This window comes from Xiphophorus hellerii, chromosome 11, assembly GCF_003331165.1.
Source record: "Xiphophorus hellerii strain 12219 chromosome 11, Xiphophorus_hellerii-4.1, whole genome shotgun sequence".
Classification (NCBI taxonomy): Eukaryota; Metazoa; Chordata; class Actinopteri; order Cyprinodontiformes; family Poeciliidae; genus Xiphophorus; species Xiphophorus hellerii.
The window spans coordinates 26161349-26178524 of NC_045682.1; the positions used below are offsets into that span (position 1 = coordinate 26161349).

General features: G+C 35.8%; 1 protein-coding gene across 1 annotated transcript in view; it reads right to left on the reverse strand.

Annotated features, from left to right (window-relative positions):
- LOC116728521 (rho GTPase-activating protein 26) overlaps nucleotides 1-17176 on the reverse strand; it is an 80619-nt gene that overhangs the window by 7949 nt on the left and 55494 nt on the right. Inside the window, exons 17-23 of the mRNA XM_032576702.1 lie at nucleotides 13222-13327; nucleotides 10085-10244; nucleotides 7972-8116; nucleotides 7533-7719; nucleotides 3235-3270; nucleotides 3035-3145; nucleotides 1034-1125 (exon numbers count right to left, since the gene is read on the reverse strand). Of these exons, the coding sequence (XP_032432593.1) occupies nucleotides 1034-1125; nucleotides 3035-3145; nucleotides 3235-3270; nucleotides 7533-7719; nucleotides 7972-8116; nucleotides 10085-10244; nucleotides 13222-13327 (837 nt within the window). The remainder of the gene's footprint in view (nucleotides 1-1033; nucleotides 1126-3034; nucleotides 3146-3234; nucleotides 3271-7532; nucleotides 7720-7971; nucleotides 8117-10084; nucleotides 10245-13221; nucleotides 13328-17176) is intronic.

Sequence of the window (17176 nt, forward strand, 5' to 3'; positions counted from 1 at the left end):
ATGGCACTTCCACTTCCATGCTTCACAGATGACATGAGTTTCTTTTCCTGGAGTGCTGTAATTATTTTTTTTTTTTTTGCCAAATATGTACTCTGGACTTATCTTTGGACTTATCTGTCCAAAGAACATCATTCCAAAAGTCCTAGTTTTTGTTTGTGTTTTCTCAGTTTGGTCTTCATGTTTTTCTGAGCGTTCAAATCGCTGAATGAATCTGTGCTAGTCAGGAAGCAATCATATGTTGTAATGCAGCGTTATTATTACAACTGTTTTTTAAAAAATCATGGCGGTTGTAGTCTGAGCTTCTTGTGGACAGATTAAATGCTTCGTCCTTGGCTGCTGATGAAAAGCCTGCAGTGTTCAGATACCACATTGAGGATTACATGTCCCCACGGACAAAGTTTGACCCATGAGGGCTCACATGACACTGCTCTGCATTACATAACTATCAATAGTCTTTAAGATGCCAACATTATTTAGATTTTAAAGGTCAGCTTGTAAGAACAAGAAAACCGAATCCCTCCCATGAGCACTATGTGTGTTTGTCATTTCAAAATTTCTTCCAACACATATACACAAATACAGATAAACAGGTGACGCGCTGGGGGGAGTGTTAATGAGTGAGTCGGTGCATGGACAGTTTTAATAGCTTTTCACCCTTGAATCTGTGCAAATATGGCCTTCATTTAAAGGAAGCTATTGTGGGAGTTTTGAAAAAAGCTGACATGTTAGGAGTCCTACATGACTCCTACACAGTCATGTAGGAGAAAAAATAAATAAGCTAATGAAAGATCCTCCTTTGTCTGCACGGGTTGTTCTCACCTCTTAATAAAAACTAAGCAAACAGCTCCTTTACTCAGATATTAAGAAAGTGTTTTGTAGGGTGAACACAATCTTTCAAATCGTAACAAGGAAGTCTGAGGAAATGCAAATCCCTACGGCTTACTGTGTGTTTTCACAACAAATTAACTTCTATAACGCCAACACACATCCTGTCTTTCTCCTTCACTGCTGCCAGCTCCGGCGTCTGACTCACCATTCTCAAAGATGGTCCCGGCGATGAAGGACAGCTCTGAGTCGTGCTCTGCCTTGCACGCATACAGCGCTCGAGCCTTCCTGCCTGTGATACTACAAGCACACAGAAAGTTGGAGCAAAACATCAAGATTTAGCATAATTCTTTTTAAGACAGGTAATTAGTTTATATATATGTTTTAATAAATTAAACTGCCATTTTTGTTTAGAATTTTATCATTGGAACTTCTGGTAAAGACGGAAAAATATTTAAAATAAACTGATCTTACTGCAGTAGCAGCAAGTTACACTGAGAAATTCAAAAAGGCTATTATCTACATTTTACTTATCTGTTCAGCTTGGTATTAAACTCAAAGAAATAAAAGCTGTCTACAAATGTAACGGTGCCACTTGTTTTGCTATCTTCAAACATTTTCTATCAATTAAAACTTTCTGAAGATTTTTTCTAGCTACTTAGCTTCATTTTATTTTTTTACTTTTTTAAATAATTTCTTGAAATTTCTGATTAATAATTTATAACTTTTCCTTTTCCTGGGGAATAAATACAACAGGACACAGAGGCCTTTAGTTTTTGCTGCTCTTCTACATGGGAGGGGCAGGAAACTCTGATGTGTCTTGAAACAATCATATGTTAGAAAATAGAAATAAAAAAAAAAAAGATATTTGCCTAAATTTGGCCGTTGAAGTAGATAAAAAAATTGCCAGGAAAAAGGCCTTTCTCTCCTACCATAACAATTGTAAATCTATGGAGTCAAATGACATTGGTATTGAGCTTTCCAGAAAAAAACATAATAAAAACTATTCAGGAGTTACTGGTTTGAACCAAAGGATGAATGTAGGAAAACCACTTCAATATGGATGATCAGGGTGAAGACCCTGAAAAAAACCTGCTGATTTTTTAAGAAATTGATGATTCATAAACCCAAATCAACATAGAAATTCTTCACTAGACATAAATGAAAAGGAGAAATCTATTTTTAAGGGGTTTATACATCTTTACCAGGTACTCCTCTAGACAGCATTCTGAGTGAAAGGCTACTTTGGGTTTTAAGCAGTCACAGAGAGAACCAGGTATTAGCAGCTAAGTCTTTAAATGTGGAGTGTTCAAATGCTGTACATCTGCCAAGGTTTAGGTGAATGACTGCAACCAATCGGTGTTGCTGTTTTCTATTCCAATTTAAATAGAGGGACTTATATAAGAAAGGTTGCAGTCTGGCCCATATATAAATAGTTCAGAGCACTTTCTTGATCCAGGATGTAACCCCTGATCTTCTGATTTAGCTTTTGAATGATCTCCTTTCATAAGGAAGATCAGCGGTCGCATCATGCTAAAGGGCACAGAACAATGTTCCCAATAAACATTTAAGACATTTACTTTAACAGGACTCGGATGAACTTTGCTCAACAGCTGGAGAAATGAGGCTTATTCTAAAGACCCAAATTCCTATATTCTCACTGCATACTTAGAGCTTATAAAACTGTCATATTTACCAGCTGTTAGCTTTACCTACATTTTTATAACATCCCATTAATCTGAGCATAAAACATTTGCTTAGTTGGGTTTTATTTTTTATGTCCCACAAATAATTAAACTCTTCTAGTTTTTATGTTATAGTGAAGGGTTATATCAGCATTTTTTGGAATGGGGACTATAATAAATCAATAGTATCTTAACACCTATTACTTTTAGACTAGTTAAATCTGGACTAGATTTTTATGCACTAATACAAGAATCAGTTGATGTTTGTATTTGATTTATAAAAATGTGAAAGCAAAAATGCTCAAGTAAGTGATTGGTATTTTACCAGATTCAGTTTAATGTAGTAACTGTGAAATAGTCATTTGTTGCCATTTATATTACTGCTGAATTCTGATTGTTTTTTCTTTTGAATTATGACCTAAGCCAAAAAAACATCTGCAGGCAAACTTTTACTCATATTTCTCTGGGATCAGCAACCTTGTAAGCTTTAAATAAAACAAAACAAAGAACCAACATGGACCAACCTGACTGGGGAAGAGTCACTGGACGCGGATGAGATCGGCTGTGGACTTGAAGGTGCTGAGAACATCGGCCAGGAGGGAGAACGGGGCGAGGTGGGGCTCGGAGATATTGCACTGAAAAACAAAATTTACACATTCAACTACCTGGCTTGTAAACTGTGAAGTTTACATGTGATGGAGGACATGTGGAAGACTTTTCCTACCTTGTGGGTATACTGCCTCGACTCTTTGGGTTCAGTCTGAAGACAGAAAATAAAAAAGAGATTCAACTACACCAGTTGAAAGTGTTAAGCAAACTAAATCGCAATTCCCTATTTATCTCAAAGCTTTAATAGAACATGAACGTTTCTCAATATTTGGTGCAAACGTTAGCATGTACTGTGCATTATGCTAAGTACACAATGGGTCAACATGACAGACAGACAACCCACAATCACAAGGAAAAAAATGAAGAGAGCCAAGACAAATAAATGTGAGTAGTCCTCTGAGATCTGAGTAGCTTTTCTGACCACAGAGGCATTTGTGCAGCTCATTAAACTTTTAAATGACCCAAAGGTTTTGCTGGCCCAGTTAATAATGAGGGATAGTTTTGCTTTGTGTTTCATTGTATATACAATACAAATTTTACCAGAAGACGTATTAAAAATAAGGATCTATTATAAGTGACAAAATTACGTATTCATCGTTCAAGAGTTTCAGGAACTTCTGATCATTCATGTAACTTCTTTGAAAAAAAAGTCTTGTTTAGAAATGTGGACTGTGGGTGCTGACATTAGCGTTGGGGATACCTGGGCCTGTTGCAACATGTTTTGCATTGAGATGGTATTTTACGCTTGAATAGCTTCGGCAATCGACCAACTCCTTTTTGAAAAACTTGCACACAAAGTAGTCTTTATCAGCGTCCCATCAGTCTGTTTTTTCAAAACAAAAACTAATCTTTAGTGGGCCAAAAAAAGCCGCTGTGTTGTTTACCGTTATTTGTTGCGAATGTTGCTTGTGTGTCAGATTTAAACTAGAAACGAGCAAATCTTTGAAAAAAAAAAAAATATATATATATATATATATATACAGTATACTGTATATATATATACATATATATATATTTTTTTTTTTTCAAAGATTTGAAATATATATATATATATAACATTTATATATACTGTATATATATACTGTATATATACAGTTTGGACACAACTGTGTGTCCAAACTTTTGGTCTGTACTGTATATAAATGTTCAAGCATTTTTATGATCATAGTGTTCTTCTCCAGCTGCTGCTTCAGCTTAATGTATTCATTCACTGCCACATGAATCCATAAATTAGATTAGTGATCAAAAAGAAAACTGTAATCGGTGCACCACTAGTTTTAAAATCACTAAACAGAATGGGGAACAGTAGAAGGTATGTATACTTTTCGGTAACACTGTTTGTCAAATAAACTGGATTGTTACATAAATCAAAGAATATAAGCCATCTATGTACTTCTATGTCTTTCACCTAGACAGAAAAAAGAGCACAATATTTAAATATGTATATATCTACTGTATATGTATATATACTGTATATATATACTGTATATATACACATATATGTGTGTGTGTGGGTGTCTGTATATACGTATATATATATAGAAATGAGCAAACACAAGCAACATTCGCAACCAATAAATTTACCATGCTGTCTCTGGTGTCGCATGTTGTTGATGAACTCACACTGCTGAAAGGCTTGAATGTTGAGTGAAAAGCAAGACCAGATTATGCATCATGCGTCGAGACTGTTACTGTGGTTACCTTTTACGTTTACTGTTAAAACAGCCATCAGTGAAAATTTGGAGAGTCATGAGGAAACAATTTTCAAATGCAACACTGACAACTGCAGGCAGCCTTTTGTGCATTATTCTTTACATGACAGAAATTTTTCTAACGCCTTTTCATCTTTGTGATTTCATTGTTTGTAGAAAATGCTTCAAGACGCATGCCATGAATGCACAAGGGAGGTGTAACTTATTGTTTCTTAGTCAGAACTAGGGGAAATGGCTATTATTACCCATGTGCAAAAAACAATGCTTTTACCACAACTGAATGAAGACTGATTCAGTAATACAGAAAAAAAGGAAACACACAAGAGGTGTTTTTAGTTTAAAATCTCAAAACCATTAATCATAAAAGAACAGCAGATGATAAAAGATTATGTGAAGCAATCACCTGTGTAACTTTCAGAGGAAGGCCCCACACAGAGGCAAATAAAAAAGATGGTTAGATTACAAACCAGAGGCAGCTGCAGCAAGGACATTATGAGAGCTATGGCAGACCAAGCTCCTCTTACATCAGCCTTAAAAGTCTAAAGTAACACATGAGCCAACTACCAGCTAGTGCCAATAAATCCATCTGTAAACACTCGTTCTCTTCTTAATGTCTCATTAGCGGAGTCAGTCAAATGTGCCCAGGCAGCCACCCGTACACAGACACAAAGCATGACAAAGTGACAACAAATAAACTACAACAACAAAGTATGAGTCTTGTGCAAAGCTAATGGTAGGAAAGAGAATTATTACTGAATTAAAAAAGTTTAACATTTTCTTCACTTTTTTTGATTCTTATTTTTCTTTCATTTTTATTCGTCAGCTACAAAAAAGTAAGTTCCTCTTCCTGGGATGCTTTAGAGGCCTACAAGCCTTTAAAAAACCTTATTAAAACCTATTAATATTTGTAGGAAGTTTTTAAATTGTACGTTTTCAGTTTTTTTCTCGATTGCTTTTATGCAATCGAGAAACTCAGACTCCACGTTTTCAAAACAGTAAACACACAAGCCAAAACTCATAGTCCAAGTTTTGTTTGCCAAAGGTCCTAAGTTGGCCAAAACATTTAAAATATGAAACAAGTGCAGATATTGCCTTGAAACAGCACAACCTGCCAGCAAGTGCATTGTGGGAGAGCAAATAGACATTTTTTTCCTCCATATTAATGCTATTTTCTGTCAACTTTTTGCTGTTGCTATCCTTGACATTCCATTCATATTTGTTCCCCTGTAGCTATGTGTAGGATGTGATGCTTGGTAGCCTGATCCTTTAGTTTGAACTGCTGTGACCACAGTTCATTTACCTTCCTGAAAAAACCTGCCGGGACTTTTCAGACAACGCTGTGGCAGTGGAGCATCTTCAGATCCAACCCTGGTCCATTACATCACTTGCATCACTTGCAAATCCCATTTGTTGTCTTTTTACATACGCTGTGTGAAATTGCTCTTCTTGAAAACAATTGGACCCAGAATTAGAAATGTTCAGATTGCTTAGATTGAGGCAGACTGAGCAGACAAAGATTTCCAGGACTCTGGCAGTTTTCCAGCCAGCTGCTCTCAGCACCAGTTGCTGCTTTTGGGGCAGCTTCATTGAGCAACAAGGAATTTCCACAAGTCAGCGGTTTGTTTGGTTGTTCACAGAGTCTCAGCCACTCAGCTGAATATTGCAGAAAAGCTAATATGGCTGTTCATGTTTCTTCTTCAATTATTTTTATTTAGTAAAATGTAATCAGTGCTCAGATTATGAGGAAACAGTTATATCATGCATGATGCCAATAGACTTTCTGAAAGTAATTCGTCTGAAATAACTCTTCCCTTTGTAAAATAGATATTGTGCAACAAAGCAAAGTGAATCTCTCAGCAACTGAAGGGAAAAACTAAAGATCTTCTGAGTAACTGGTTCCAGGATATCAAGGAATCCAAAGCTAAATGACCATTTAATATTTCTTTTTAAAGAACAAATTGAATTTGTAAGTTAGCTCAGACACCAAATCCCTCCTGTGTGGAGCTGATTCTACAAAAGGAAACCCTGCCAAGAGCACAAGCATTTTATCAGCTCTATCTTTGCTTTGGCAGCTTTTTTAACATTCACACCTCACTAAAGAGACGAACAGCTTTAGAAAGACACAGTTTCTGTCCACAAAGGATAGGGTGGACATTGTGGTTGATAGTGGAGAAGCTGAAAATAACTCAGCAGCTATGCTTAGCTCCAACATAAAACCCTCTGCTGTTTGCTCACACAGACTTGGAGAATTTTGACCACATGCTGCTTTTTTGGGGGAGGAGGGAAAAGTGGGGTGAGGATAGTGTGAAATAAAATTAAGCTAAAATTTTTTTAAAAATTACATGGAACATTAAGCAGAATAAACTGTTTTTCTTCTACAGAAGAAAAACAGACTAAATATTAGGGCCACAGTAGATAAGAGAAAAAAAAAATAGGCATGGGGGAGTACATTTCTGCCAAAAAAATTTTAAATTTTAAGATTAACGTCACATTTATGAGAAAAAACTTGGATGAATTACGAGTTTCCATGATTAAAGGCATAAATTTGCCATATTAAAACTAGAATATTATGCACCCAACATGACAAAATGTAAAAAAAAAAAAAAAAAAGTTTAGGTGTGTAAATACTTTTATAAGGCACTGTTTAAACAGTGTAAGGAGCTGCATAGTGAAACTGTATATACGAGACGTTCTGACTCACAGTGAGCTGGGTCGGATTTGTCGGCCGTCCTGCTCTCCGTCGTTGCTGGTCAGGCTGTGTCTGGGGGTTTTATTGTGGCTGCCGGTGCTGCTACTGCTGCTGCTGCTGCTGTTACAGTTTGTAGAGGAAGACACCGGGTGTTGCATGTCAGCAGCTGGGGTGTTGCCAACACTGTTCCTCTTTTCACCTACAAAAATAAAGCTTGATTTACATACGTTTTGCTGCTATAATTGTAAAAATCCTGACTGAACAGTGTGAATTCTAGTTGTACATAGACCAACTAAATCTTTGTCTTGTGTGTTTCTTAACATTGTCACATAATTCAAATACCATTGCAAGCTGACACTTTTATGCAATAAGAGTACTTAAGGAGACAATATATAAAGTATGTAAAAGGTGAACAGTATAAAAATGTGTTATTTGTGGGCATGGGGCTCACCTGTCTGAGAATGTGTTGGTGTGTGGAATAGCGTGAGAGGCCTTTCACTGCAGGACGGTGCTTTGCTCTCAGTGCTTCTCCTCCTCGACTGGTCAAGCTGCATGTTTGTTGAATTGCCTGTCGAATTGGGCACGTCCCCGAATATCTGTGTAAACAAACAAAAACAAAAACAAAAAAACCAGCTCTAAGGAAATTGGAAGGAACTGTTTAACCTTACAGTCTTATAAAACCTTCCTGTGAGGAGCATTATGCTGTTGTTGAAATGTCTGTTGACATAATTAGTTCGCAGATTAAAAAGCAATGTTTATCATGCAATTGTCTGCTTGAAAACCAAAAGTTATGCAAAAAAAAGCAATGTGAACAAACTGGTTGGGTTTGAGAAAACTAGAAGTTATATAAGTCATCAACATGTCAGCTGAAAAAAACTGCAAAATACTATGGTGTGAGATTTTTGCACATTACAACTGCTAAGTTCAATGTATTTTATTTGAATGTTTTTGTAATAGATCAATACAGAGCAGTGTATAAAGTGAAAGGAAAAGTGTACAGATTTCAAAATCTTTTACAAATACATATCTGAAAGACGTGGCATGTGCGTAAGCAGCTCTAATACCTCTAAATAAAAACCGGGGCAACCAACTGGTTAGCCAAACTTGTTACTCCCTTTGAAATAGGATACCCAGCACTGTTCAATATGTTATTAAAACAAGAAAAAGACTTTTTATATTTTTTATGAACTTCAACCTTACAAAATAATTTGCTCTTCACACTCAACTTCAAAATTATGCATTACTTTGTGTGTTATTAAATGTGAATAAAGTACACTGAAGTATGGTAAAGACATACAGGTACCTATAACTAAATCTGTCTTAGACAAGATGACCTGCATCTTTTAAACTAAGAAAAAACAAACACAAATAAAATATCAAATAGACATGCACCTGAAACACTAAAACTCCCAAATGTCAATGTTGAAAATGTATGTTTGAAAAAACAAAAAGAGCAACTATAAATTGATAAATACAGAATAGCGGTTGTAGTTTAATTCAGGTTAATTTCATTAAATATATTTTTTTAATTTCCTTTTGTTATTTGCAAGAAGTAAAGAAAGAACAAGTGTTAAGCATAAACATAAGCAGGACACTATAACCTTTAAAGCCTCAGTTAATTTGCAATGCACATCCCCAGATGGGCTTTTAGCTATATAAAACAATTTAAAAGACAATAAATCAACATAGCAAAGCAAAATGTCATAAAATAAATCCTAACATTAAGTTAAAACAGACAATGTAATAAATATTAAAGAAAGCATCATGGGCTGGCTGTTAAACATGACTACAAGTCTGGTCTTTAAGAAACTCCTTCAGTCTTAATCAAAAAATGTGCCAGACTGGGATGAGTTTCACATCCTCACAAAAGAAATTCCACATTCTAATGTCTCACACAGAAAGTGGCTGCTTTGATCAAAAGAGGTTTTGCAAAAAGGTTGTCGCTGGGTCCACCATGAGTTACTAAACCTCCAGATCTAAGAGGAATTATTAGGTCACTGAACACCTAAAGAGCCTGACCTTTCAAATCTTTGAAAAATAATGACATATTCCATTACTTAAGAAAGTTCATCATATTTAGTTTTTTAAGATGTGGCAATGACGAAACCTAAGAAGTTTTTTGTTGAAAATTTTAATTGCTCAGTTATATATTATCATTTTACTGTTACATCTACACAAATTACACCTGTTGACTCTCAAAAAGATGAAGTAAGTAAAATAAATGTTACATTTATGTGTGAGGCATTTATTTACCACACATTCTCTTACTCATGTCAACATGAATGCATGTGGTGGAAAAACCTTTTACTAGCGTCTTGTTTGCTCCATTCATTGACTGAACATTGTGTCCAATGGCAGGCTCTCATGCAGACATACTGTTGCCATGGTGAATTGCGTAAGCAGCTTGAGGCATGTGACTTTAAAGTGCACTTACAATTACCGTGGGCATGTTTAGATCTAATAGGTGCAATAAATAATGATGAATGAGGAAAAATAAAAGTTAAATCTTCACTGTACAATTTTTTTGACCATGCCTGGACTCACAGCCCTCCTCCTCCTCTTACCCTCTCATGGTGCTCTATGAGGATTTCCACTACAATGTTTTGAAACTTGATGTCCATGATGGCTGCGACCGTCTCCTCCTGCGGGCGAAGCAGAGTGGGCCCAAAGACCACGCCCAGATTGGCAACAGTCATCAGGTTCTGCTGGTGGTGACTGGCCACGCTGTGAAGGAAGAACAAAGAAAAAGGAGAACCACATTTAAATAAATGCAAAAATATTACACAGACTGAATTATCTTAGTGCTGTGCTAATGCCTAGTCATTGTTTATTGAACTGAAATTTGCTGCTTCTTGTGATTTTTTGAATCCCCCCCCCCAAGAAATTTTGATAAATAAAAATAGAAAAAGATAGATAGCAGAAAGGAAAAGTGAAAGGATAAAAACATTATGCATAGAGACACCTACTATGATGGGGATTTTCTATACCTTTGCTTAGGTCAAATTTGAACTGGATTTATTAGCTAAAAATGCATTTTTTAGAACTAGAAACAAGAATTTGCCAATCGTAGGGAGAAAATATTCTATTTCAGAGCCATTAAACCTGAAAAATGATCATGATAAATTATTATCACCTCTTGTATTGTTTTTAGAGGGCAGTCAAGTAATTTTAAAGAACATTTTTAACAACAAAAAAATTGTGGCTATTTGGAAAAGGCCATGTCACCAATTTGGAAGTGTTTCAGATATTTAAAACAGAAGACAAATCAATAATTATCAATAATGACAATTATTAATATTGACTGATATGAAAAGCAAATATATTGAGATGTTTTTCAGTCATATCGTCTATCCTTACTGTCTGTTCAAAAGAGCTTTTGCCTCAGTAAGTGAAAGAGTAAGCTATTAAATTACTTACCAGAAAATACAGAATTTCCCTTATTTCTACAAATATTGGATGAAAACACTGTCATACTTCTTTTCTTAGAGCAACACTTTGAGGCTCACAAGATGATATTAGCTGCACTAGTTGGGCTGCCTACTTGGCTATCCAGCTTAGTAGCAAACCTGCCACTCTACGTTTATCAATCTAAAAAAGATAAAGGCATCATTATGACAACATTCTTTTCAGCAGAGGAATCTACGGTGAGGCCTTCCTGAGATCTGTGACCCACAGTTAGAGTTTCCAGGTCAGATAATAGCAGAAAATCTCTGAGGTTCTCTGTTTATACTTTGATTGTGTTATTTGTGCAACCCACACAGTTCTGTATTTGCTAGTATTTGATTTATAATGTAGCTAATTGGCATATATGTAAATATTTTACACTGGTATTTTAGGAATGCATATTTACTTAAGCTCCAAACTGCCATTACATAATGCTCGAACTGAAATCTGCTGATGTGATTTCAAATATAAAACATAAAAGTTTCATTTTGTTTATTTTGCCAAGAACATATTTTGCAAGGTCACAATGCATTTTAATCTCCATTGTAGACGCTTGGTCATAATTCAAAGTAATTTCCTGCTAAAACTTAAGAGATGGTGCATTCAGGAAAAAGAAGCAGACAGATGGGCTGATGCAATGAAAGGATAATGCCCCTGGCTGCAGCTGTCGCCGTGCACAAAGTCATAAAAATCCATTGTAAATCAACAGCCTGACAAGGACCTTTGCAGAAAAGCTGAAAGAGCACAGAGAACAGGAGGGCATCGCCTGTCTGCAAGCAGCAGGTCAGAAAAGGACAAAACATAGAGGAAGGCTGGGAAAGTCAAAGCAGTTTTCTGTCTAAGGCATGTTTTTGCTTCTGCAATATATTTCACAATTAAAACAATCTGAAGTTAGTTAAAGCAAGTGAATCTACCAATAAAAATATGTTAAAAAAAATAAGACAATAATGGTGAAAATACTAAAATGACCTTGACCGTTCTGTATTTCTTTTTCATTGATTGAACTGAATTCTGTCAATGATTTACAAATGGTTGGACTCATTTATGCATTTGACCTTTTACATATATAAACACTATCTCATCTTTAGCAATGATGAAAACAATCTGCAGGTTGATAGGAACAGAAAACTGCAAAGATCAAAGGTGTGCTCTGATACAGTCACCATATCTATAAAGCGGTTATGATGATGGCCATCGACAGCTATAATCCAACAAAGCTTGTGGAAATATGCTCGCTACCAAAAGGCCTGCATGCGCTCACCCACAGGTAGTATAAACATGGATGATGGCCCATTTATCACAGATTGCATCATGCTACAGCTTCAGAAGGAAAGCCTGATAAATCCACTGGGCTTAGATGCAGGTTTAGACTGAATACACAATGTCAGTGGAATACTTTAGCAGAATAATCACACATAAGCCACTATTGTCATGCCATGAGTTGTTTTTTAGGCTGGGGCTCATTTTGATTATACAGCAATCAATAAATGCATGCATTTATAATTCAATAGATTTCTCCAGAGTATTAAAGTGTATTAATTTAATATGTTGCATATGTGGTGAGGGAGAAAAGCATTTATAAGGAATGGTCAGAGGCCAAAGACTAGATTTTGATAATGGTTTGTATCCAGAAGTCAGATTTTTTCACTTCCAAGTTAGAGAATTTTAAGTAAAACCACCTAAACATCATCATGCAATATGTCTACTGTGCATGCAAAATTTAATTAAAGTTAAATTTCTGATTTTTTGTATCGTAATAAACCAAAATCTGTATTTGTGATATTCTTTTAATTTTTCAGTGTGAGACTAAAAATTCCTGGCAGAAACAGCTTATCTCTGCTAGCCCTTCTCAGGTGACTGCAAATACATTTTTGGTCAAATTTGGTTCTGGACTCTAACTAGCAGATCCAATATCTTTAATTTTCTTCTGGTATAGTCTTTTTTTTTTCTGATTTGATTACTTTTGCTGATTACTTCCAATCCTTCCCTGGAACAGAAAACCTGAGAAAAGAGATTCTCCTGTTGGCTCCAGGGTTTCTATTGTAAACCCACAATGCATCTAACTACATAGAAATTATACTGAGTCTAAGTTGTTGTTTTTTTTTCCCAAGATTGATGGCAGAACCAATCAAGAGATACTGGACTCCACCAAACAGATTGCAGGACACAGATTCACTATCACTGGTATCATTACAGGTCCAGAATTTAAATGTAACAGAGTGCAGCTCATCTCCGCCTGTGTGTTATCTCCACCTACTTGGACAGGTGTTTCATCAGCAGCTCCAACATCTGTCTGTTCTTCTCAGGTAATCGGTGAACAAGAGCATGGATCTCTGTCACTCTGGCCTCTGGGTTGTCCATCTCTGAAGAAAGACACATATGACAGCAATGGGTTATATGCAGGAATCAGGACTTTATAAAATATATAAAGGAATGAATCAATTATGTAGCAGCTGACCAGGAATATTACAATATGATGAACTCATTCAGTGCTTCATCCAAATATTGTTGCACATAGGTGCATTTATTTATTAAGATCATTTACCAATAAACTAATTCATTGACTGACAATGCAAATATATTAACAACATTGTTACTGTCATATGTTGCACTTTTATGTTTTATGGTGCCCACAAAAGGAAATAAAATCACATAGCTATTATGGCTTAAAAAGTGGATATGTTGTCATTCTTTCTTAGTTTTAAGTGAATTGTTATGTAACTCTGCACTGTTGATAAAAAGATATTATTTGTTAGTCAGAAGTGACAAATACTCAAAAAAAGTTTTACTAATGAGTTGTATAAAAAAAAGTAAAGCTCATTTACAGGCAACATTTTTTATTGAACCAGAAATTAGAATCAGCATTTGTAAATACGCATAGATGTAAAGTTAAATCCAGAATTATCCATACCATTGCCCGATTTATGTTTATATTAATTAGGGATGCAACAATATGACAACCTGAGCCGATGTTGATATGTGGTATAAATATATTAGTGGCTAAAAAAGTGAAGGTGTTTTAGCATTAAAGAGTGTTTATTAATGCACATAAAGTCTGGAAGTTGCATTTATTAAACTGGCACAATGGCATAAATATTCAAGTCACATATCAAAACTATCCATACAAATTTTGATATTAACACTGTAAACCTTACATTAACACTGTAACCTATTAATTTGCTGGAGCTCACTCATCTCTTTGGTCAGAGCTGCTGGAGACTTTGCTTGTTAATGGTTAAGGCCGACAGACCTGCTATTAAAGCATCACAGCTGTAAGTCAATAGAAAGGTGACAGTAGATCAGCCCTCAGGATCTGGCTGTCAGCAGGGAGTAATGCAACACCGACTCGACTGCAGGGCTGGAAACCTTTTTCACACACTCTACTACTAAAAGTATCTCCCTATCAAGTCAATTGCTGCAAAGGCCAAAGACTAAAATATAAACCAAAACTATTATTGAGAGTATAAGAAGAGTAGTGCAAGACATCTTAAACATGTCCTAATAAACATTTAATGTCAACACAGTCATCTGATCAGAAATATGACACCTACTTATCATTTCCTAACATGAACACTACAAACTGCAGTAGGGAATGTTTATAAAAATAAGTTTTTTCACTTATTTGTCAAAACTGTTAGTAGATCCTGATAGTAGAATATGAAACAGATATTCAATCTGTGAAAAAAATCAAGTTTCCCTGTATCCTCCCAGTGGTCCTACTGCCATTTGCAGAAATACATCGCTCCCAGAAACAACCAATCAGAGCCAGGAGGAATGTCTTAACAGTGTCAATCATGCTTTTGTACATGGTGCTCACATCCTTCCCACATTTAGTGCATGCTGTCATTCAAGCTCAAGATTGCTGGTGTGCTGTGGCTGTGCTCATGTCGGAGAAACATCCTAACCTACCAGTGAAAACCAGCCTGGTTATTTTTTCTTAAATGCAATTAAATCCTTTCTCCACAGAGATAAAGAAAATTTAATCAGACATCAACACATGAACATTGTTTAATGAAGAAATAAGAATTTTGTGGATATTTCATTATTTTTTTTCACGTGGTTTTAACTGTGAACAGACCCAAGAATATTTTTCTTAAGAAATCAATAAATTATGTTTACATTTGTTGTCATAACATGACAAATTTTTAAAAAGTTCAAAGAATAAGAATATTTTTGTGAGGCCCTGTCTGCAAAAAGCAGGAATGTAGTTGTGTGGAAAAAACAGGAAGTGTTTGAGAAATAATTTCAAGCTGTTCATAGTTTTTCAGTTATGCAAATCTTTTCCATCAGGGCATGAAGATATTTGCTTTACAAATTAGTGGATACAGAGAGTTCAGCTCTGAACTGACATGAGGGGAGAGAATAAAGGGCAACGCACATCAATGGTGTCAAACAAGTGAAGAAGAACGTCCCCATCGTTTTCTATTTAACAACTTACACAGATGACATCTGATGCCATCAGCACCATCAAGTTGATTTTAAAAACTACTCCATTTAGAGGAGTTATTCCTCTGACAAAACATTCTCCAGATAAAGTCCCATGACCTCTCTGTCAAGAACAACATTCAATTTGAGTTAAAGGCACCAATTGCATATTAAATATGTTTTAAAGGCACCAGTCAACAGTTTTAGAGATATTGCTTGATCAAGCATTGACTGTGTCTCACCGATTCTCTATAACCAAGAGCAAAATAAAAATCCTTTCACCTATCAGGTGAAACCAAGCAATGATTTAAAAAGATAAATATCAGTTAATATTTGTTTAATAGGAAAATCCAAACTGATTGCCAAGAGGTTCTCTACTGCCACTGTATTGCTTCTCATTTCTTCACTCAATTTAATATAAAACACTAGCATAAATTTATTGGATATTTGCTTAGGTTTTAGAGGGTTTAAAAGTGTAACCTCACAGAAAAGTATTAGGAAAGAATCATATTAGTTAAACTGTACAGAGGAAGTTAATAGGTTCATGGAAAAAACATGCTACAAGCAGATGTAAGCACCCAGTAAAGTTAATAAACTGGTATTCTCCTGTGAGTGAGCACAAAAGACAGGTATTAGAAGTCAGATTCCATCCTACCACACCTTCTACTCCTCATTTTTCCTTCCTTCTACACCAAACCAGTTCCCACAACATCTCTTTCTTTTACTTCAACCCCTGTCTCTTATTTTTTTTGTCTAAATCTGATATTTGACACAGGATGAGAGTAAACAAAGAGGAAACTTGAGGAGGAGCAAAATGAGCGATGGTGGTGGGAGGAACGAGTTGGGATGTGAAAGAGAGAAGGAGCGAGGGAGGAGTCTGTAGCGGGAGTTCAAACCAGGACAGCGTCCTCATAGCACTGAGGGATGAGCCAGGAGACGAAAAAAATAACGAGAACTCAGCCGCATTCTTCCATGTACCGATTCATGCCGTGCAAATTCTAACATAACCAGAGACTTTCCAAAAATAGTGCAAAATTTCAATATAGGCAAATTAAACAACAATTCCAAGCGTTACATGGAGGAATGTTCCACATTTAAATATCGCTAAAACTCCACAAGCCTAACACAGGCAAACATATAGAAACAGCCCTTTTATTCTCTCTCGGTTGGCTTGGCTACATATGGAGCTGCTTCCTGGCAGTGTTGCCAGGGACACAGAGTTATTTCCTGGAGTTCATTCCCATTGCAGCTGAGCTTTCCAAAGGATTAACAGTCAAACATAGAAGACCTGTCTGCCCATCCTTTTAGGCTAAACTCAATTAAAATAAAATACACTTGATCTTTCTTTTTTTTTTAATAAAGTAAAAAAAAAAAGAAAAAATGATAAAGAAGAGCATATAAACATGCACTGATTTGAAAAATATTCATGTCCACTGTAACATTTTCACATACTGTCAACTTCCAACCACAGACCTTAGTCTTAGAATAAATTATTTTTAATTTTCATAAATAAAGATCTGAAAAGTGTGGCATGCATTTGTAGTCAACCACCCCACAGAGTCACTACTTTGCATAACTGCCTTTCACAGCCACAACAGCGATAAGTATTTTAGGGAATGTCTCTACAACCGAAGTACAAATCTAGAGATGATATTTTTGCTTGTACTGAAACTCAGTCATATTGGATGGGTTGCATCAGTAAATGGTATTTTCTAACATTTGACATAAAATGTTAGGTGGGTCTGGACTTTAATTGTGCCATACTAACACAGAAATAGGTTTTTATC